General features: G+C 41.1%; 1 protein-coding gene across 1 annotated transcript in view; it reads right to left on the reverse strand.

Moving 5' to 3' along the window:
• Positions 1 to 20,021, reverse strand: part of C4H1orf87 (chromosome 4 C1orf87 homolog) — a 96,311-nt gene extending 76,290 nt beyond the window's left edge. Inside the window, 2 exon segments of the mRNA XM_088834855.1 lie at positions 19,895 to 19,919; positions 19,922 to 20,021. Coding sequence (XP_088690981.1) covers positions 19,895 to 19,919; positions 19,922 to 20,000 — 104 coding nt within the window. The 5' untranslated portion in view covers positions 20,001 to 20,021.
• Positions 20,022 to 23,653: the final 3,632 nt, after the last annotated feature.

Raw genomic sequence — 23,653 nt, forward strand, 5'->3', positions numbered from 1 at the left:
AAATTAGTAACCAGTTCAATCACCAATTATTCTTTGGTATGATTTACTTTTTTACCTCTTTTTATTTTCTTTTTTAAATTGAAGTATACTTGACTTACAATGTGATATTAGTTTCTGACATTTGGCATGCTCAGTTGATTAGTTGTGTCTGACTCTTTGCGACCCCATGGACTGTAGCCACCAGACTCCTCTGTCCATGGAATTTTCCAGGCAAGGATACTGGAGTGGTTGCCATTTCCTCCTTCAGGGCATCTTCCTGACCCAGGAATAAAGCCAATGTCTCTTGCATCTCCTGCATTGGACTCTTTACCACTGTGGTAATTTATTACCATTATAAAACTTACTCCATTTAAAACTATTATAAAATGCTGGCTATATTCCCTGTGCTGTACATTTTATACGTATTTTATACCTATCAGTTTGTACCTCTTAGTGCCCTTTGCCTATTAGCTCCTCCTCCAACCCTTCTGCCCTATGGCAACCACTAGTATGTTCTCTGTACCTGTGAGTCCCTTCTGTCTTGCTATATTTGTTCATTTGTTTTAGTCTTTAGATTCCACATATAAGTGAAGACATACAGTATTTGTTTTTCTCTGTCTGACTTATATCACTAAGCATAATATCCTCCAGTTCTATCCATGTTGTCACAAATGGTAAAATTTCATTCTTTTTCTACAGCTAAGTAATATTCCATTGCCTATATTCCACATCTTTATCCATTCATCTGTTGATGGACACTTAAGTTGCTTTCATTTCTCAGTTAATGTAAACAATGCTACTACAAACATTGGAATACACATATCTTTTCAAATTGTGTTTTCATTTTCTTTGGATAAATTAACTCATAGAGATGATATCCGAATATACCGACTCTTCTGAAACCTTCTTTTTACACTTAATCCAGTTCTACAGCATTAGACATATTTATTCCATGGAGGTTTTCTTCTATTTTACTTGGTTTTTAGCTCTACATTACTACATTCTATGGGTTGCAGTGAGAATCTAAGCCACTCACTGTCTTTAGACTGTGTTGTCTTCAAAGATATCATAGTTATGTGTAGAGCGCAGACATTTAAACAGAAAATTGTGATATAAAATGTAACTGAAAATATAGAGTATGTAAAAGAGATAATCACTGAAGGCTGTCAAACTGACTTTGCTTAAGAAGAATGGGAATGAATCCATGAAGGAAGTTATTTCTATGAGAGAAGCTGAAAGAAGGACTTGTTCTTAGAAAAAAAAGACAGTGAACTTCAGACCAACTGCAGGGTGCTGGATACTAAGATAGAAACTTGGGTCACTCTGAACTTATTAAATCATAATTTCTGAGAGCTTGACAAGAAAATGTATATTCTTATCAAATGTCACTGATGATTCTTATGTACACTAAAGTTTGATAAATGATGGCATAGAACATGAAAAAGGAAAATCTTTTCCATAGTTGTGCAAAATATACACGTAATTTCAGGCTATAGTTAGGGATGTGAGCTATATGTCCAAGAGACCTGGTTTTGATCCTAGCCCCTGACGTCAGGGCATACAAAATGAGGCAGGACAAAGGCTAGCAGAGTTTTGCCAAGAGAACGCACTGGTCATAGCAAACACCCTCTTCCAACAACACAAGAGAAGACTCTACACGTGGACATCACCAGATGGTCAACACCAAAATTAGACTGATTATATTCTTTGCAGCCAAAGATGGAGAAGCTCTATACAGTCAGCAAAAACAAGACCGGAAGCTAACAGTGGCTCAGATCATGAACTCCTTATTGCCAAATTCAGACTGAAATTGAAGAAAGTAGGGAAAACCACTAGACCATTCAGATATGACCTAAATCAAATCCCTTATGATTATACAGTGGAAGTGAGAAATAGATTTAAGGGATTAGATCTGATAGAGAGAGTGCCTGCTGAACTATGAACGGAGCTTCATGATACTGTACAGGAGATAGGGATCGAGACCATCTCCATGGAAAATAAATGCAAAAAAGGCAAATGACTGTCTGAGGGGGTCTTACAAATAGCTGTGAAAAGAAGAGAAGCGAAAAGCAAAGGAGAAAAGGAAAGATATAAGCATCTGAATGCAGAGTTCGAAAGAATAGCAAGGAGAGATAAGAAAGACTTCCTCAGGATCAATGCAAAGAAATAGAGGAAATAGAGGAAAACAACAGAATAGGAAAAACAAGAGATCTCTTCAAGAAAATTAGAGATTCCAAGGGAACATTTAATGCAAAGATGGGCTCGAAAAAGGACAGAAGTGGTATGGACCTAACAGAAGAAGAAGATATTAAGAAGAGGTGGCAAGAATACACAGAAGAACTGTACAAAAAAGATCTTCATGACCAAGATAGTCACGATAACGTGATCACTGACCTAGAGCCAGACATCCTGGAATGTGAAGTGAAGTGGGCCGTAGAAAGCATCACTATGAACAAAGCTAGTGGAGGTGATGGAATTCCAGTTGAGCTATTTCAAATCCTGAAAGATGATGCTGTGAAAGTGCTGCAGTCAACATGCCAGCAAATTTGGAAAACTCAGCAGGGGCCACAGGACTGGAAAAGGTCAGTCTTCATTCCAATTCCAAAGAAAGGCAATGCCAAAGAATGCTCAAATTACTGCACAATTGCACTTATCTCACATGCCAGTAATGCTCAAAATTCTCCAAGCCAGGCTTCAGCAATTCATGAACCACGACCTTCCAGATGTTCAAGCTGCTTTTAGAAAAGGCAGAGGAACCAGAGATCAATTCTCAACATCCGTTGGATCATCAAAAAAGCAAGAGAGTTCCAGAAAAACATCTATTTCTGCTTTATTGACTATGCCAAAGCCTTTGACTGTGTGGATCACAAAAAATTTGGAAAATTCTGAAAGAGATGGGAATACCAGACCACCCGACCTGCCTCTTAAGAAATCTATATGCAGGTCAGGAAGCAACAGTTAGAACTGGACATGGAACAACAGACTTTTTCCAAATAGGAAAAGGAGTACGTCAAGGCTGTATATTGTCACCCTGCTTATTTAAATTATATGCAGAGTACATCATGAGGAATGTTGGGCTGGAAGAAGCTCAAGCTGGAATCAAGATTGCTGTAAGAAATATCAATAACCTCAGATATGCAGATGACACCACCCTTATGGCAGAAAGTGAAGAGGAACTAAAGAGCCTCCTGATGAAAGTGAAACAGGAGAGTGAAAAATTTGGCTTAAAGCTCAACATTCAGAAAACAAAGATCATGGCATCTGGTACCATCAGTTCAGTTCAGTTCAGTTCAGTTGCTCAGTTGTGTCCGACTCTCCCCGACCCCATGAATCACAGCACGCCAGGCCTCCCTGTCCATCACCAACACCCGGAGTTCACTCAAATTCATGTGCACAGAGTCGGTGATGCCATCCAGCCATCTCATTCTCTGTCATCCACTTCTCCTCCCGCCCCCAAACTTTCCCATCACTTCATGGCAAATAGATGGGGAAATAGTGGAAACAGTGTCAGACTTAATTTTTTTGGTCTCCAAAATCACTGCACATGGTGATTGTAGCCATGAAATTAAAAGACGCTTACTCCTTGGAACGGAAGTTATGACCAACCTAGACAGCATATTAAAAAGCAGAGACATTAATTTGCCAACAAAGGTCCATCAAGTCAAGGCTATGGTTTTTCCAGTATTTGTGTATGGATGTGAGAGTTGGACTGTGAAGAAAGCTGAGTGCCGAAGAACTGATGCTTTTGAACTGTGGTGCTGGAGAAGACTCCTAAGAGCTCCTTGGACTGCAAGGAGTTCCAACCAGTCCATTCTAAAGGAGATCAGTCCTGGGTGTTCATTGGAAGGACTGATGCTAAAGCTGAAACTGCAATACTTTGGCCACCTCATGCAACGAGTTGACTCACTGGAAAACACCATGATGCTGGGAGGGATTGGGGGCAGGAAGAGAAGGTTCAGACAGAGGGTGAAATGTCTGGATGGCATCACCAACTCGATGGCCATGAGTTTGGGTAAACTCTGGGAGTTCATGATGGACAGGGAGCCCTGGCACGCTGCAATTCATGGGGTCGCAAAGAGTCGGACACGACTGAGCGACTGAACTGAACTGAACTGAGTGTAGGTTCATGAATTGTAAGAAACACCCCATTCTGCTAAGGGATGTTGATAATAGGGAAAGCTACATGTGTGTGAGGACAGGAGGTATGTAGGATATCTCTGCATCTTCCTTTCAATTTTGCCATGAACTTTAGACTGCTCTGGAAAATAAAGTTCAAAAAGAAGTACTCAGTTCAGTTCAGTTCAGTCGCTCAGTCGTGTCTGACTCCTAGCGACCCCATGAACCACAGCACGCCAGGCCTCCCTGTCCATCACCAACTCCCGGAGTTCACTCAAACTCATGTCCATCGAGACAGTGATGCCATCCAGCCACCTCATTCTCTGTCATCTCCGTCTCCTCCTACCCCCAATCGCTCCCAGCATCAGAGTCTTTTCCAGTGAGTCAACTCGTCGCATGAGGTGGCCAAAGTATTGGAGTTTCAGCTTTAGCATAAGCCCTTCCAATGAACACCCAGGATTGATCTCCTCTAAAATGGACTGGTTGGATCTCCTTGCAGTCCAAGGGACTCTCAAGAGTCTTCTCCAGCACCACAGTTCAAAAGCATCAATTCTTCGGCGATCAGCTTTCTTCACAGTCCAACTCTCACATCCATACATGACCACGGGAAAAACCATAGCCTTGACTAGACGGACCTTGGTTGGCAAAGTAATGTCTCTGCTTTTCAATATGCTATCTAGGCTGGTCATAACTTTCCTTCCAAGGAGTAAGCGTCTTTTAATTTCATGGCTTCAATCACCATCCGCAGTGATTTTGGAGCCCCAAAAAATAAAGTCTGACACAGTTTCCACTGTTTCCCCATCTATTTCCCAAGAAGTGATGGGACCAGATGCCATGATCTTCGTTTTCTGAATGTTGAGCTTCAAGCCAACCTTTTCACTCTCCTCTTTCACTTTCATCAAGAGGCCTTTGAGTTCCTCTTCACTTTCTGCCATGAGGGTAGTGTCATCTGCATATCTGAGGTTATTGATATTTCTCCCGGCAATCTTGATTCCAGCTTGTGCTTCTTCCAGCCCAGCGTTCCTCATGATGTACTCTGCATATAAGTTAAATAAGCAGGGTGACAATATACAACCTTGACACACTCCTTTTCCTATTTGGAACCAGTCTGTTGTTCCATGTCCAGTTCTGACTGTTGCTTCCTGACCTGCATACAGGTTTCTCAAGAGGCAGGTCAGGTGGTCTGGGATTCCCATCTCTTTCAGAATTTTCCACGGTTTATTGTGATCCACACAGTCAAAGACCTTGGCATAGTTAATGAAACAGAAATAGATGTTTTTCTGGAACTCTCTTGCTTTCTCCATAATCCAGCGGATGTTGGCAATTTGATCTCTGATGCCGCTGCCTTTTTTAAAACCTGCTTGAACATCTGGAAGTTCATGATTCACATATTGCTGAAGCCTAGCTTGGAGAATTTTGAGCATGACTTTACTAGCGTGTGAGATGAGTGCAATTGTGCAATAGTTTGAGCATTCTTTGGCATTGCCTTTCTTTGGGATTGGAATGAAGACTGACCTTTTCCAGTCCTGTGGCCACTGCTGAGTTTTCCAAATTTGCTGGCATATTGAGTGCAGCACTTTCACAGCATCATCTTTCAGGATTTGAAATAGCTCAATTGGAATTCCATCACCTCCACTAGCTTTGTTCATCGTGATGCTCTCTAAGGCCCACTTGACTTCACATTCCAAGATGTCTGGTTCCAGGTGAGTGATCACGCTATCGTGATTATCTTCTTCGTGAAGATCTTTTTTGTACAGTTCTTCTGTGTATTCTTGCCACCTCTTCTTAATATCTTCTTCTTCTGTTAGGTCCATACCATTTCTGTCCTTTATCTAGTCCATCTTTGCATGAAATGTTCCCTTGATATCTCTAATTTTCTTGAAAAGATCTCTTGTTTTTCCTATTCTGTTGTTTTCCTCTATTTCTTTGCATTGATCGCTGAGGAAGCCTTTCTTATCTCTCCTTGCTATTCTTTGGAACTCTGCATTCAGATGCTTATATCTTTCCTTTTCTCCTTTACTTTTCGCTTCTCTTCTCTTCACAGCTATTTTTAAGGCCTCCTCAGACAGCCATTTTGCTTTTTTGCATTTCTTTTCCATGGGGATGGTCTTGGTCCCTGTCTCCTGTACAATGTCACGAACCTCCGTCCAGAGTTCATCAGGCACGCTATCTATCAGATCTAGACCCTTAAATCTATTTGTTACTTCCACTGTATAATCATAAGGGATTTGATTTAGGTCATATCTGAATGGTCTAGTGGTTTTCCCTACTTTCTTCAATTTAAGTCTGAATTTGCCAATAAGGAGTTCATGATCTGAGCCACAGTCAGCTCCTGGTCTTGTTTTTGCTAACTGTATACAGCTTCTCCATCTTTGGCTACAAAGAATATAATCAGTCTGATTTTGGTGTTGACCATCTAGTGATGTCCATGTGTAGAGTCTTCTCTTGTGTTGCTGTAAGAGGGTTTTTGCTATGATCAGTGCATACTCTTGGCAATACTCTATTAGCCTTTGCCCTGCTTCATTTCGTGCTCCAAGGCCAAATTTGCCTGTTACTCCAGGTGTTTCTTGACTTCCTACTTTTGCATGACAGTCCCCACATCTTTTTTGGGTTTTAGTTCTAAAAGGTCTTCTAGGTCTTCATAGAACTGTTCAACTTCGGCTTATATATATTGTTATATAAGCGGAAGGAATGTAGAGGGAAAAATAAGCTTGTCCTTTCTTCCTCCTTGAGAATTCCAGACCCCTCTCTCCTTGGGGACCCCTAGACTTCTTATCAACCTGCCTAGGAAATGACTCTCTCCGTTACACTATATGTAGTAAGACCCCCCCTCCCCCCACACACACAAACAAGAGCTTAAATTTTGTTTTACTCTTAAACCAAAATGGTTATACAATTTTGTGATCTTTTAAAATCTGCCTCAGTTGACAATATCATATGGATACCTTATCCATCAATGTTTATATCTCCATGAGAATATTTAAAGTATCCAGATAGTTTTTCATTGTATGGATATACATGAATTTATTTCACTCATCCTATATTATTTGAGAATGTTTACTGTTCCCAGGTTTTTACTTGTTTAAATATTGCTTCTCTGCTGGATGTTTTCGTCTGCTCCTACTTCCTTGCCTCCTCTTCAACTTTGAGAAGCTGACTGCTATGGACTGATTAGCTGGTCAGCTCTCATGTCCTGTGATTCTGGCTGGTTTGGCCCTGTCTCTCCTGGAAGAGATGGCTCTCCCTATAAGAGTGCTTCAAACTACTTGCGTCTCTTTCCTGAAGGTCACTATTTTTCTCTAGCTCAAGAATATTGTTCCCTCCTCATTAACATTCCCCTCTTTCCATCTTGGCTCCCTGGTGGCTCAGTGGCAAAGAATCTGCCTGCCAATGCAAGAGACGTGGGTTCCATCCTTGGGTCAGGAAGATACCCTGAAGAGGAAATGGCAGCCTACCCCAGTATTCTTGCCTGGAAAATTCCACGGACACGGGAGCCTGGTGGGTACAGTCAATGGGGCTGCAAAAGTCTGACATAACTGAGCACACTTGCTTCCCATCTCTGCAAACCCATGCTTGTAACAACCTTGCAACTACTAGCCCATGATTCCTGTACTGTGTCTTGCAACTCTCTTACTCGTGTAACCAAATCCTCTTTGAATTATCTTAATTTATATAATATGTTTCCTACTGGACCCAGACTATTATATTCTTGTGTAAACTTTTGAAATCAAATCGTTACATCCACCAATAATTGTTTCCACAGAATTGATTCTTAGAAGAAGATTTTATGCCAAAGTAATACATTTTTAAAACTTTTGATAAGTATACTTAAAAACCAGTAGCATATGAGTAGCATCTTTTTCCAGTAGCATCGTTTTCCTAAACCCTTGTCAACCCTGGATATTTCTGTTATAAAAATATTTTCATTTTGATTGGTAGAAAATAATATTTCATTGTTGTTTAAATTTCTTTTATTACCACTCAAGTTAATTCCCCACCCCAGTCCCTCAACCATATATATATATCTAATGTTCTTTTTCTTTTTTCTTCTTTCGTGACTTGCCTGTTTAGACCTTTTGTCAATTTTTTAACTGGGCAGCTCAAATTTTTCCTATTGATTTGTAAGAGCTCTTTATACATAAGAGGAATAATTTTTTCCTGTCATATACATTTTAAATAGTATTTTGTTTTTGCCTCTTACTACTTATCATATTTTTGGAAATGTAGAATTTCAAATGGTAAAGTAACAACCTTTACTGCACAGTCTCAAGATTTAAGATCAATGGCCACCTATTTTTTATAACATTGATATGACATTCACTCATACAAAGCCATATACTCTTATTTAAAGCTTTATGCCTATGTTTTGGGCTAGAAGCATATATCCAAAACAATATCTCATGCTTCATTTTACTTCTCACAGTGCTAGAATAATGAAAATAACTTAAAACATATTGTAGGAGATTAATTAAAAAAAGGACAGTGGAAAGGTCATAGGAGAAGTATGATTTTAGCATATTATTTTATTTCTTTGAACTTGTGAAAATAAAGACAGTGGTTTGTTCTCTGATATTGTTCTGTTTTAGGGAGAGACTGAGTTCTTGGAGAGTAAGGTAATATGTAGATTATATAGAATGAAATGCAATAAACAAGATATTCCGTTCCGTTGCTCAGTCGTGTCTGACTCTATGTGACCCTGTGGACTGTAGCCTACCAGGCTTCTCCATCCACGGGATTCTCCAGGCAAGAATACTGGAGTGGGTTACCGTTTCCTTCTCCAGGGGATCTTCCCGACCCAGGGATCGAACCCGGGTCTCCCGCATTGGAGGCAGACGCTTTAACCTCTGAGCCACCAGGGAAGACCAAACAAGATATTATAATTAGTTATTACTTTAAAAAAAAAAAAGGATGAGTAGGTATGTGAATTAATTTTAAATTAAATTTTAAATCACAAAGTTTACCCAGGTTTTATATAGGGAATATAATTGATTATTGCTACTGTTAGGTAGTTAGAATAGGAAACAGGAGTCCAAAATGGTGGTGGCTAAAAGACAAGGAAGGGAAAAGCCCGTGAAAATAGAACAAAGGAAGGTCAAAGGTAGGTCCGAGGACTGGAGTGAGGACCTCAGGTAGAACAAACAGCACTCCTGGCTAGCCCAATTTACATAGGGCAGGCCCAAGGGGGAGGGAAAAACATATAAAAAGAGGAGCCAAAGGGCCGGGTTTCTCTCTCTCTCCCGCATGCTCCCCCACTCTATTCTCTTTGCGCCTTTGGGTCGGCATGCCCTCACACCTTGAGGATGGATTTTCCTGATATTTTCTAAATAAAATAGAGCTGTAACATGGAGCTATAACACTGATCTAAGAGCTATAACATGGTCTGTTCTATACCTGAGAGCTATAACGGTCTGTCCAAGACCCAAGAGCTGTGACGTGCTGAGGCCTTTAATGTCCATCACTTCAAATCTTTGTTGTGATGAGAATACACTTGCCTGACACTACCATTTCCTGCCTGGATTACCATAATGACTCCCTAAGTGGTCTCTCTCATTTTAATATTCCTGTCTCTTCTAGTTTATCCTCCACATAGCAGCCAGAACCATTATTCAGAAAGTGTAAATTTGATTGTGTCCTCCACTGCTCTCAATTTTCCGTCTTCCCATTGTACATAGAACAAATCCAAAGTTTCTAACATGGACCACATGGCCCATGATCTGAGTCCTGCAGGCCTCCCTGACCTCATTTCCTCCCCTTGTTCACTAACTCCACCCACACTGACTTCCTTGCTCCTCCTTAAGCATGCCAAAAGGCTTCTATCACCTGTCCCTGCTGTCCAGAATGATTTCTTCACCTATTTGCATAGTTCACACTGTGTTGAACTGTGGAGGCTAGCAGATAACGATGAACACCTGTGGTGTTGCTAGGTACAGACTGGATCTCATGGGTGAAAACTCAGCAGCTATATGATTGCCCTGATCTCTGAGAGCTGTGTTCCTGGAAAGTGATGTGGTACTTTTTTTAGGAGTCAGGCAAAAAGCGGCTGTGTACCAAAAAAGATCTACTTGGGTTCCAGGTGCTCATCTTAGGTGCTATTTGTAGCAGTTGTTGGGAAAGTGAAATATCTGGAGAACCTGGGGCCCATGGGAAGCTGCAGCCTCTTTTTCTAGGGCAGGAGAAGGAGGAAGAAACTATGAGTTTTATGGAAGATTGAAATATGGAAAGCCTCATCCACTGGGACAAAGCTGTGCTAGTCTTAGCCAACTCACTGCTAGCTAACCATGGATAAATCTCATTGGATAATTTCGACTCATCTTTACATAGTCTCAGTTAAGTATCAGTTGCTTAGAGAGGCCTGCTGAGAGCACCCCTGTGACCTCATATACCCTCTGGGCCTACTGTATTTTTCCTCATTGCACAATCTTCTCTTGAACGCTTACTGTTATATGTTTGTTGTGTGTCTTCTCTCACTAGAACTTTAGGTACTCTGCTGGGTCCCCAAGGCTTGGCACTCAGCAGGTACTCAATTAATATTTGTTAATTGAAAAGATGCTGATTCCTTACATGCATTACTTTCTAAAACTATTAACACTTTATAAAAATTTCAAGAAACTCAAAAATATTGGCCTTCCCCAGTGATCCAGTGGTTAGGAATCTATCTGCCAATTTAGGGGTCACAGGTTAGATCCCTGGTCCTGGAAGATTCCATATGCCCTGGGGCAACTAAACCCATGTGCCACAACTACCGAAGTCCGCACACCCTAGAGCATGTGCTCTTCAACAGAAGAAGTCACCACAATGAGAAAACCATGAATCACAGCCAGGGAATAGCTCCCGCTCACCTCAACTAGAAAGCCCATGCACAGCAGCAAAGAGCAGCCAAAAATAAATGACTAATTAAAAAAAAAGAAACTCAAAATATTGTATTATTATGAAGGACTTTGAGGGATTAAAAAATGACAGAATATGGGCTCCAGGAGAGTCATGTGGGAAAACAACAGAATTTTTGTATTTATTGACTCTAAATATCAATATCCGTGATACACAGTTACAAGTATTTGTTGCTTCCCTCAGAGCTCAGTCAGTAAAGATTCTGCCTGCAATGCAGGGGACCAGGTTCAATTCCTGGGTCAGGAAGATCCCATGGAGAGGAAATGGCAACCCACTCTAGTATTCTTGCCTAGAGAATTCCATGGACAGAGGAGCCTTGCAGGCTACAGTCCATGGGGTTGCAACAGTCAAATACAACTTAGTTACTAAACCACCCATAAAGGAGTCAGCTTCCCCTCTGTTTAACAATTCTATACCAACAGTAGTGTAACTATGGGATAAATACTCTGGGTCACTGATTCTTGGCACTGGAAGGAACTACAGAAGCCAACTGCATTCATTGGAAGCATCTCTACTCACAGGAGTTTCTTGAAAGGAAACCAATTCCTCTTTTATTTAACAACTCAATTCCCAGATTCTATAAATGTTCCCTTAGGCCAAACCTCACACCCTGGAGCTTCCATAATGCCACTCTTTTAGTGCCTGCACCTTTAGTGTGCCGGGATGAAGCACAGTACTCCCTGGTGACAGGTCTAGTCACCATCCCCACATTCCTCTATCTTGACACCTTTGGTTCTTGCTGAGCTTATTAAACACAAGTGTACTGGGGGAACCTTCCATTTCATCTTCCACTCTACTTCTGGTCATCAAATATATGTGGGTTTTCCCCAAACCAAGCAATTCTTTGACATCAGTTGAGTGTCCTGCATTCCAATTCCATTCTGACACTATCTACCTGGAGTTGACAAAGACTCCACAGGTTAAAGTCTCAGTCACACAAGACTGCCCTACTTCCTTTGGGTGTCAAGCACAAGTCCAGGCTGTTACCTGTATCTCTGACAGGTTAGCTATAAATCAGAGTTCCCACAATTTCCTCCTCAGGCTTGATTAATTTATAAGACTGTCTCACAGAACTTCGGTAAACCATTTACTCATTAGACGATGTTGTTGTTGTTCAGCTGCCAAGTTGTGTCCAACTCTGCGATTTCATGGACTGCAACAGCCAGGGTTCCCTGTCTTTCACTATTTCCTGGATAGTTTGCTCAAACTCATGTCCATTGAGTCAGTGATGCCATCCTCTGTTGTCCCCTTCTCCTCCTGTTCTCAATCTTTCCCAGCATTGGTTTTTTTTGTTTTTTTTTTTTTCACTGAGTTTGCTCTTCGCATCAGGTGGCCAAAGTATTGGAGCTTCAGCATCAGCATCAGTTCTTCCAATGAATATTTAGGGTTGAATTCCTTTAGGACTGATTGGTTTGATCGCCTTGCTATCCAAGGGATTCTCAAGAGTCTTCTCCAGTACCACAATTTGAAACTATTAATTCTTCAGCTTTCAATCTTCTTTATGGTCCAATTCTCATATTCACATATGACTACTGGATAAACCATAGGTTAGACTATATGGACCTCTGTTGGCTAAGTGATGTCTCTGCTTTTTAATACACTGTCTAGGTTTGTTACAACTTTTCTTCCAAGGAGTAAGCATCTTTTAATTATGTGGCTGGAGTCACTAGTTTACTGTTAAAGAATACAACTAAGTGACAGCCAGATAGAAGAGATGCAGAGCACAAAGTATGTGGGGAAAAGAATGGAGCTCCCATGGCTTCTGCAGACATAACACTCTCCCAGCACATAGGTGTGTTTAGCAGCCTAGAAGCTCTCTGAACCCCATACTTTTGGGATTTTTAGGAAGTTTCAACATGTAGTTAAGATAAATCTTTCACTCAGTATCCAGCTTCTCTTCCCTCTGGGAGTATAGGGAGCAAGTTTAGGCTGAAAGTTTCCAAGCTTTTAGTCAATGTGTGGTCTTTCTGATCACAACCTCCATCCTGAAGCCATCCAGGAGCCCACTGAGAGTATACTCATTAGAACAAAAGACACCTCATCACTCAGGAAATTCTAAGGACTTAACAAGTTTTATGTCAGGAACCAGAATCAAAGACTAAATAGTAAAACAAATTATACTCCTAGTGTTCTTATCTCTTAGGAAATTGAAAGAGTTTTAGGAGCTTTCATGCCAGGAACTGGATGGGATCAGAGACCAATATGTATTCTTTCTTTAAGACAATTATCATTATTATTTTTGATCATGCCACAAGGCTTGCAGCATCTTAGTTTCCCAACCACAGATTGAACCCAGGCCCTTGGCATGAAGTTGAAAGCATGGAGTCCTGACCACTGGACCACCAGGGAATTCCCAGAGACCAGTATATATTCTATTACTTCATAGCAAGTAAACCCCAAGCATTTATTCTATATAATCACTTACATGTGCCCTCATCTAAAGAGACTTTGCATATATTTCTGTAGATTTCATCTTGTTAGTTTTAGCTCATTTTCCTGCCATATCTTCTAAGCATTCTACTATTCACCTGTCTACTGAAGTGATTTGTCTGTCTTCCTTTAGTTGAGGATTAAAAAATATTGACCAAGAACTGAGTCACACACAAACCCTCCCAACCTCTCCACCTCCAGCACATTGTGTTTAAATCCATTGTTCAATCACTACCAGGTTGGTTTGTCATCTATCTTAATACTATACAGTCTTGAAGTCTCTACCTATTTTACAAGTTTGTGAGAAAAATATTCCTAATAACTTACTGAAATCAACAAAGACTATGTTTTATGACTCCCTTCATTTGCACCACAGTAACTTCATCAATAAGGAGAATGGGGCTGGTTTGGCATGCTCTGTACTTGGTCAAAATGGACTAACCCTCAGTGGTGAAGGTCTTTGTTTTGTACTCGCATCTAATTAATTTTTTGGCCTGGGATTTTGCCAGGGATTGTCTACAAGCTTTAAGTTCCATGATTTCACTACCAACGTTTATCTCTTTTAAGAAAATGAGAATATTTGTCTCCTATCATCTGGCATATTTTCTCCTGGATCAGTTATCCCATTAATCATCAGGGTTCCATAGTGACAACTTTATGCTATTTTAGCAACATGCGCCTTTAGACATGGTTTTAAAGCACTTAGTACTGTCTTTCTGAGTTCCCCAGTTGGTGCTAGTGGTAAAGAATCCTCCTGCATTGCAGGAGCTACAAGAGACTCAGGTTAGATCTCTGGGTTGGGAAGATACCCAGTAGTAGGAAATGGCAACCTACTCCAGTATTCTTGCCTGGAGAATCCCACGGCAGGCTACAGTACATGGGGTCACAAGAGTTGGACACGACTTAGCAACTAAACCACCATTGTATTCTAACTCATTTATTAGGCTTTCAATATGTACAAGATTTTACACTCAGTACTGAGGGTAAAGTTGTGCACACAGAATTTACAGTTAAATGGGGAACACAGAAATGCATAGAAAATTGTCATTGAGCACGACAAACCCTGAGGATGCTATGGGGGTCATGGGGGAGGGAAGCAGGCAAATCCAGGGCTGGTGGTGGCGACACCTGATTAGATTTGCATTTTAAAAAGATTGTTGTTCAGTTGCTAAATCTTGTCCAACTCTATGGAAGTCCATGGACTACAGCATGCCAGACTTCCCAGTCCTTCACTGTCTCCTGGAATTTGCTCAAACTCATGTCCATTGAGTCGGTGATGCTATCCAACCATCTCATCCTTTGTCACCCCCTTCTCCTCCTGCCCTCAGTCTTTTGTAGCATCAGGATCTTTTCCAATGAGTTGGCTCTTCGCCATCAGGTGGCTAAAGTTTTGGTGCTTCAGCTTCAGCATCAGTCCTTCTGACGAATATTCAGGATTGATTTCCTTTAGGATTGGTTGGTTTGATCTCCTTTCAATCCAAGGGACTCTGTGTGGTTGCTAGCCATACTTAAGAACTGGTCTTCTCAATCTGTAATTCAATCTGTAATGTTGCATAGGCCTCACCTGGGAATTAAAAACAAGGCAGATTCTGACTCAATATGTCTGGAAAGGGGCCTGTGAGTCTGCATTTCTAGCAAGGTCTCAGGTGAGGTTGATGCTGCTGGTCCATAGACTACACTTTGAAGAGCATGGATCCAGAGTGAATCAGAGAATGAGATGAGAGGCAGGGATCAGGATTGGAAGGCTGGTGTACGGGTCTATGAGGAAAATAATGATGCCACAAACTGAGGGACACTTAAACCTATAGATTGATCTCCTTGATGAAAAATATGTGTTCTAAGTAGACACTGATCATTTTCTGTTCATCTTCTGTTAATCACTGTACAGGCTAAACTAAAAAATGAGAGAAGAAGTAAATTCCAGGCTTAGTTCTTAATAAGTGGCCTCACTTTAAGTTCACTGAAATCTCAGTTGTCTCACCTCATCTGTAAAATGGGAGACTGGTTGTTATGGCTTAAGTTCTATCCCCTTACCCCAGTTCGTATTTTTAAGTCCTAATCCCCAGTCTCTCAGAATGTGATCTTATTTGGAAATAGGGTAACTGCAGAAGTAATTAGTTTAGATGAGGCCATGCTAGAATAGTAGAGTTGTCAGCCAATTGACTGGTGTCCTTATGAAAGGAAGAAACCTGTACACAGACACATATTATTTCTCTAATAAGGAGAGAGACTTGGAACAGAAGGATTCTTCCTGGGCACGTCAGAATGAGCAAGGCTCTGCAGACACCTTGGCTTCAGCTGTATAGTCTCCAGAACTGAGAGGCAATACATTTCTGTTGGTCCAAGCCACTCAGTTTTGGTATGGTCACACAGCAGTCCTATAAAACTAACAGACTGATTTTGGTTTGTACTTTGAAGATCACATTTATGTCTGACACACTATCCATCTTTCCACACAACGTGTAAGACATCTGAACTAAATGTGGTTCAGTTCAGTTCAGTTCAGTCGCTCAGTTGTGTCTGACTCATTGTGACCCCATGAATCACAGCACGCCAGGTCTCCCTGTCCAACACAAACTCCCGAGTTCATTCAAACTCATGTCCATCGAGTCGGTGATGCCATCCAGCCATCTCATTCTCTGTTGTCCCAGTCTCCTCCCACCCCCAATCCCTCCCAGAATCAGTCTTTTCCAGTGAGTCAACTCTTCCCATGAGGTGGCTAAAGTGTTGGAGTTTCAGCTTTAGCAGCAGTCCTTCCAATGAACACCCAGGACTGATCTCCTTTAGAATGGACTGGTTGGATCTCCTTGCAGTCCAAGGGACTCTCAAGAGTCTTCTCCAGCACCACAGTTCAAAAGCATCAATTCTTCGGTGATCAGCTTTCTTCACAGTCCAACTCTCACATCCATACATGATCACTGGAAAAACCATAGCCTTGACTAGACGGACCTTGGTTGGCAAAGTAATGTCTCTGCTTTTTAATATACTGTCTAGGTTGGTCATAACTTTCCTTCCAAGAAGTTAGTGTCTTTTAATTTCATGGCTGCAATCACCATCTGCAGTGATTTTGGAGCCCAAAAAATAAAGTCTGACACTGTTTCCACTGTTTCCCCATCTATTTCCCATGAAGTGATGGGACCAGATGCCATGATCTTTCTTTTCTGAATGTTGAGCTTCAAGCCAACCTTTTCACTCTCCTCTTTCACTTTCATCAAGAAGCTTTTGAGTTCCTCTTCACTTTCTGCCATAAGGGTGGTATCATCTGAATATCTGAGGTTATTGATATTTCTCCCGGCAGTCTTAATTCCAGCTTGTGCTTCTTCCAGCCCAGTGTTCCTCATGATGTACTCTGCATATAAGTTACACATTTGTAAAGCAACTATACTCCAATAAAATTAATTCAAATAAATAAGTAAATGTCATTACACAAGAATATATTTGTTTTTCCATCCAATATTAATTTGTAATTTTTCTTTTTAATCCAGACTTTTCTTTTAGAGATTTCTTTCTCTTTTGGCTTTTATTTATTTTTCTATGTAGATTTTTTTACTAATAGGTTCAGTTGATTCAACTCAAAGAAAACACCATCTTGAGACCCTGGCTGAAGGGTGTAGATGTAGCATGATTTAAATGTTTTTTAGAGACAGACTCTGGAACATGTAAAGCATGCTTGTGGTGGGTCTGTCCTTACCTCAGCAATGTGAAGCCTCTTGAGAGTTATTTACTTTTGAACCATACAAGAATTTTTTAGGAAAGCTTGTTAACTGTCCTATGTCATTCCAGCAACAGTAATATCAAGTCCATAAAAATAAACAACAAAACTTATCTTAATATTAAACAATAACAATTATCTTATTGTCTGTCACAGAAGAAACAGAACTGTCTTTTATTTCCCAATTAATGTAACTGATGTTCAGTTCAGTTCAGTCGCTCAGCCGTGTCCGACTCTCCGCGACCCCATGAATCACAGTATGCCAGGCCTCCCTGTCCATCACCAACTCCCGGAGTTCACTCAAACTCACGTCCATCGAGTCGGTGATGCCATCCAGCCATCTCATTCTCTGTCATCCCCTTCTCCTCCTGCCCCCAATCCCTCCCGGCATCCGAGTCTTTTCCAGTGAGTCAACTCGTCACATGAGGTGGCCAAAGTTTTTCAGTTTCAGCTTTAGCATCAGTCCCTCCAATGAACACCCAGGACTGATCTCCTTTAGAATGGACTGGTTGGATCTCCTTTCAGTCCAAGGGACTCTCAAAAGTCTTCTCCAGCACCACAGTTCAAAAACATCAATTCTTCGGCGATCAGCTTTCTTCACAGTCCAACTCTCACATCCATACATGACCACGGAAAAAAACCATAGCCTTGACTAGACAGACCTTTGTTGGCAAAGTAATGTCTCTGCTTTTTAATATACTATCAAGGTTGGTCATAACTTTCCTTCCAAGGAGTAAGCGTCTTTTAATTTCATGGCTGCAATCACCATCTGCAGTGATTTTCGAGCCCCCAAAAATAAAGTCTGACACTGTTTCCACTGTTTTTCCATCTATTTCCCATGAAGTAACTGATGTAGTATACTCTTATTTCCAGAATCTAAAATTTAAAGAATAAAGAGAAACAAAGTCACCTTCTTATAAGAAAGATGGAATTTTTCTCTAATATAAAAGGAAAAGGACCCTTCCTCTATCTCCGCCACTCTCCCCCTCCCTGCTAGGAACATATTAGACTCTGATATCACTGGAAAAAGGAAAGAGTTGGGGATGTTGGGGTTAAACAAACAACCTCAAAGAGGAATGGAATTAGTAGATTAGCAATGTCTTCCGGGTAGAAGGAATATTGAGCAAAGCATTCCTAGTGATCTTATTTACTTTTCTGGATAATGAGTGGAATTTGTCAAGATCTTGAAATAATCACTTACTCATCAGTGTCTCAGTTTCTTCATCTACAAAACAGAGATAAACTGGCATAGAATATAAAAGGGATGGCAAGTGTTTCATAGAAAGATATTTGATTTTTCACTTAATGTCATATCTATGGAAAGATTTCTTCAATGAACCCTGGGTTGGGAAGTTCCTCTGGAGAAGGGAATGGCAATCCACTCCAATATTCTTGCCTGGAGAATTCCATGGACCGAGAAGCATGATGGCTACAGTCCACGGGGTCACAAATAGTTGGACATGACTGAGCAAGTAACATACACAGTATATATAATTCTAGGCATTGGAAAGATATTTTGCATACTTTTCTCATTTTTTTTTTCTCATAACAACCCTACTAGGTAGATGGACTTTATCTTCACTTGATAGCTGTAGAATCTGAGGTTAGAGATGTTAATTCACTTTTTCAATGTCAAAAGGCTAGAAAGGTGCTGAGCCAGGATTCAAACTCACATCTCTCAAATCTGTAAGGATTCCAAATACATGACTCCTGCTGCAAAGCTCACTTCCTGTGCCATGGCAGACATTACTAGTTGACTACAGTACTGACTTTGGAATCTCCTGGGGCACTCACTTTACAATCTCTTAGTACTGATGGTAGGGAGGTAAAACCCATTTCCCCTCTAAAGCCCATACTCCATAACAGTAGTCCTAATGGTCTCATCTTCAGGGATTCTGACTTAATAGGTCTTGAACCCCACATCTTTATTTTTAAGGATTTTCCGGGTGACTTTGATAATAGCCAGGTTTGGTGTCCACTGCTTTCTGAACCTATGTTCAGCGAGGCTAGATCTTTTAGTTTGCCTATTTGTTTGTTCTGTGGGTTTCTGAAAGAGAAGAAAGAGCTAAAGAAATGATTTTAGGAGGGAAAGGCACTTACTGAGACTGACTGCTATTTATGGAATGTCTACTAGAAGAACGGCAGGTCTAGTATCTTCTTTTTCTTATGTGAATTATCAAAACTCTACAAGGAAGAATTGGTTAAAAAAAAAAAAGTGAATTTTAGAGATATGTGAGTGTCCCCCTTCAAATGTGGCTGTGATGAGTTTGCAAGAAGAAAGCCCTCTTAGTTATGTTCTTAGAAGCCCCTGCTTAGAGAAGTATGGAATACAAGCAAAAGTAAGTGAAATTTTTAAAATTTATGATTCATTACTAATCCCACTCCTTTAATTCATAACAAATTGACTAACAACTTTCCTCCCTCCCTCTCCCCCCACAAAAATACTACATGTGGTAGATTACAAACCTGATAAGGAGAAGCAGCAATGTTCCATTAATATTTATAAATGGCTCAATGCTTATATTTCCCATCTATCTGGAAAATCAGCTCAAGTAATTAAAGAGCATGGGGAAAGAGCATCTTTGCAAGATGAAAAATTCAGGAAGACACTGTGCATAGAAGTTAACAACACTATTTTACTTTTACGGTTGCATCTTAATGACTTAATTTTCCATGGAGAGCATTTTTAAAATGTAAATTTCTAGATTAAAAAAAGCCTAAACTTCATTATCACCCAAGCAAAACATATTTTTCAAAGAGTAAACTTACATTTTTGGCTTCTCCACAAGGTATCAAAGTGTTTACTTCCAATGATTTTCACCATCATCTCAGGCATTGCATTTGATCTATGGGGAGACTTCCAAACTGAAGACATAATTCTCCAAACCTCTTCAAATCCTTGGGGGTGGAAAAGAAATAAAACTATTCCTCTGGGTTTTCCACTAGGCAACTGTAATATCCTTGTCAATAATAACAAAAATAGTAATAGTGAGGCTAAGTGTATTACCTATATTATAATCTCACTTAATAGTTCCAAAAAAAGCATGCAAAAGATATTCTTAATTACTATTATCATTCTTGTCTCATAGTTGAGGGAACAGGCATAATGTAGCTAAGTAATTTTTCCAATATCAGTTCAGTTCAGTTCAGTCGTGTCTGACTCTTTGCGACCCCATGAATCGCAGCACGCCAGGCTTCCCTGTCCATCACCAACTCCCGGAGTTCACTCAACCTCATGTCCATTGAGTCGGTGATGCCATCAGCCATCTCATTCTCTGTCGTCCCCTTCTCCTCCTGCCCCCAACCCCTCCCAGCATCAGAGTCTTTTCCAATGAGTCAACTATTCACATGAGGTGGCCAAAGTATTGGAGCTTCAGCTTTAGCATCAGTCCTTCCAATGAACACCCAGGACTGATCTCCTTTAGGATGGACTGGTTGGATCTCCTTGCAGTCCAAGGGACTCTCAAGAGTCTTCTCCAACACCACAGTTCAAAAGCATCAATTCTTCGGCGCTCAGCTTTCTTCACAGTCCAACTCTCACATCCATACATGACCGCTGTTAAAACCATAGCCTTGCATAACAGTAATTAGCAGAATTGGAAATCCCATCTAAGAGGTTTGCAAAACTGGTTGACTGAGCCATTCGGTGATTGTCTTCCTGTTCTTCAAGTCACCAGATGGGATTCTAATGAGGTCAGAGAGGAAAGTAAGGCTTTAGAAGGACATGTGAGGAACTCAAATTCAGTTCTGATGCTCAGTATCTCCATTTATGAAACCAGAATAATTCCAGTGCTGCCCTCTCAATTTAGTAACAATCCAATGACATCATGCATCTGAAGAAGCAATGTGCATAGAAAAGAGGGATTTTTCTTGCTATTGCTAATCTGATTTTTCTACAATGCAGTGAATCTAAAATTGAAACCCTCCACTAATATTCACTGGGTGTTTAATCGGGTCTCCTGCCAGGGGAAACTGAGAAGTTCTATAAACCTGGTCCCAGACTAACCATTCCCTGTTAGAGCCTCTTAGAAATTGAAAGTCCTTTAGAAATCATTTCTTTTTTTTAATGAAGGTTTTTAAACATTTAATTTTGTATTGGGGTATAGATAATTAACAATGTGATAGTTTCAGGTGAACAGCTGAGGGACTCAACCTTACATACACATGTATTCATTCTCCCCCAAATTCCCCTCCCATCCAGGCTGCCACATAACACTGAATAGTCTCCAAAGACTCTCTTTACAGATTGGGAAACCAAGGCCCAGAGAGGATGTTAATTGACCAAGGTCACACAGTGATTGACAGCAGGCCTGGTTCCAGTACTTCGGTCAGATAACTAGAGCAGGGTTCTTCCCAAGTCCCCAGTTTCACTTAAGTGTGTGGTCAGCAATTGGATCTGCTCTGCGAGGTTAGCCCCCCAGATAGATTCTTTGAATCTATCTGGAAGCTTCAAGGACCAGAATTTGTGATTGTAGAGTCCCCTCTACCCAGCAGCTGCGTGTCACTCCCGAGTCCTTTCCCCAGGGAGCTCAGAGCCGGTTATCTTACCGCTCCAGAGGCTCAGGGGTGCGCCTTCAGTGCTTCTCCCAGGGTTAAGATCTGCGGAGGCCTGTGGGGACCAAGGTGGGGCGGGGGAGCCAGCTCAGGAGTCGGGCCAGCCACAGGGCCTCGCTCTTGGGCAGAGGCGGCTCCCCGCCCCAGGTAGTTAAGGACGCAGAGGGCTGTTGCTGGGCGGGGACCAGATTGCCCACCTGCCTGAGGCTCTGTGTGACCAGGGTGTGGCTGTTGACTGCTGAATATTCTTTTCAAATCTGAGCTTCCTTCTTGAAGTCCATCTCTTTCACCTGTGCGGTCACGTCTATCCTGCTCTTTCCCTTAAGCTTCATTTCCCTTTATGAAGTGTGCATACAGCCGAAAATCTTCCTCTTGTCTCTTTAAATCCAAGCTCTTTCATTGTCTGGCTAAACCCCTTCTTTTCCCTGAGGTTCAGTGTCAAACAACTGCAAAATGGGGGGAAGGTACTAAAAGGGACATAAAGGTAAGTTGGTGATTCAATTAAATACAAATATTTTAAAAAACTAATTTGTAGTCATAATTTGACACATTCCTCATTTGAAACAGAAGACTATTACCTTATATGTTTTTTTGTTCAGCCACCTCGTCATGTCCGACTCTTCGAGACCCCATGGACTGCAGCACACCAGACCTCCGTGTCCCTCACTATCTTCTGGAGTTTGCCCAAGTTCATGTTCATTACATCGGTGATGCTGTCCCACCATCTCATCCTGTGTTGCCCTCTTCTCCATCTGCCTTGAATCTGCTTTGAATCAGGGTCTTTTCCAGTGAGTCAGCTGTTCACATCAAGTGACCAAATTCTTGGAGCTTCAGCTTCAGCATCAGTACTTTTAATGAGTAGTCAGGGTTGATTTCCTTTAAGACTGACTGGTTTGATCTCCTTGCTGTCCAAGGGACTCTCAAGAATCTTCTCCAGCACCACAATTTAAAAATGTCAATTCTTCTGGTCCTCTGCCTTCTTTATGGTTCAGCTCTCACAACAGTACATGACCACTGGAAAGACCAAGTACTGTGCTTAGTCGCTCAGTCCTGTCTGACTCTTTGCAACCCCATGACTGCAACCCACTAGGCTCCTCTGTTCATGGGGATTCTCCAGGCAAGAATACTGGAGTGGGTTGCCATGCCCTCCTACAGGGGATCTTCCCAACCCAAGGGTAGAACCTAGGTCTCCTGCTTTGCGGGAGGATTCTTTACCGTCTGAGCCACATGGAAAGCTCAATAGCCTTGACTATATGGATCTTTGTTGGCAAAGTGATGTCTTTGTTTTTTAACACACTGTCTTGGTTTGTCATAGCTTTCCTGCCAAGAAATAATCATCTTCTAATTTCATGGCTGCAGTTACCATCCGCAGTGATTTTAAAACCCAAGAATAGGAAATCTATCACTGCTTCTACCTTTTCCTCTTCTACATGCCATGAAGTGATGGGACCAGATGCCATGATACTAATTTTTTTTTTTAATATTAGTTTCAAGCCAGCTTTTTCACTCTCCTCCTTCACCCTCATCAAGAGGTTCTTTAGTTCCTTTTAGTAATATTATAAATTAACAATTACCAATAAAGTATTTTTTTTGTTGTTTTAAAGATTAAGACTACAAGGCTTGGGATATCTAGAAATTACCAAGACCCCACAGAGGCAATTGATGGAGGCAAGATTTGAATATAAACCTACATATTCCAAGATTTCTATGCATTTTTAATTATGTTAAAAGCCTTTAACAAATGTGGATAAAGGCTCTTCAAATTGGCTACAGAATGATGTTATTTTCATCAGAAGCAGCAGCAACCCCAGTGTGCACACCCCCTTCCCCCTCCCCTCTAGCTGTATTGTGTTTTGTGCTTTACTCCATCAGCTATTGGCACATGCTGTCAGAGATGGATGATACACTAGTCTCCCTTTGAGGGCTCACTCTCTAGTGTGCAAGACATATAGGCATGTTCTATTATGTACAAAG

The sequence above is a fragment of the Moschus berezovskii genome, chromosome 4 (assembly GCF_049115385.1).
Source record: "Moschus berezovskii isolate FMDL1 chromosome 4, NW_MosBer_1.0, whole genome shotgun sequence".
Taxonomy (NCBI): domain Eukaryota; kingdom Metazoa; phylum Chordata; class Mammalia; order Artiodactyla; family Moschidae; genus Moschus; species Moschus berezovskii.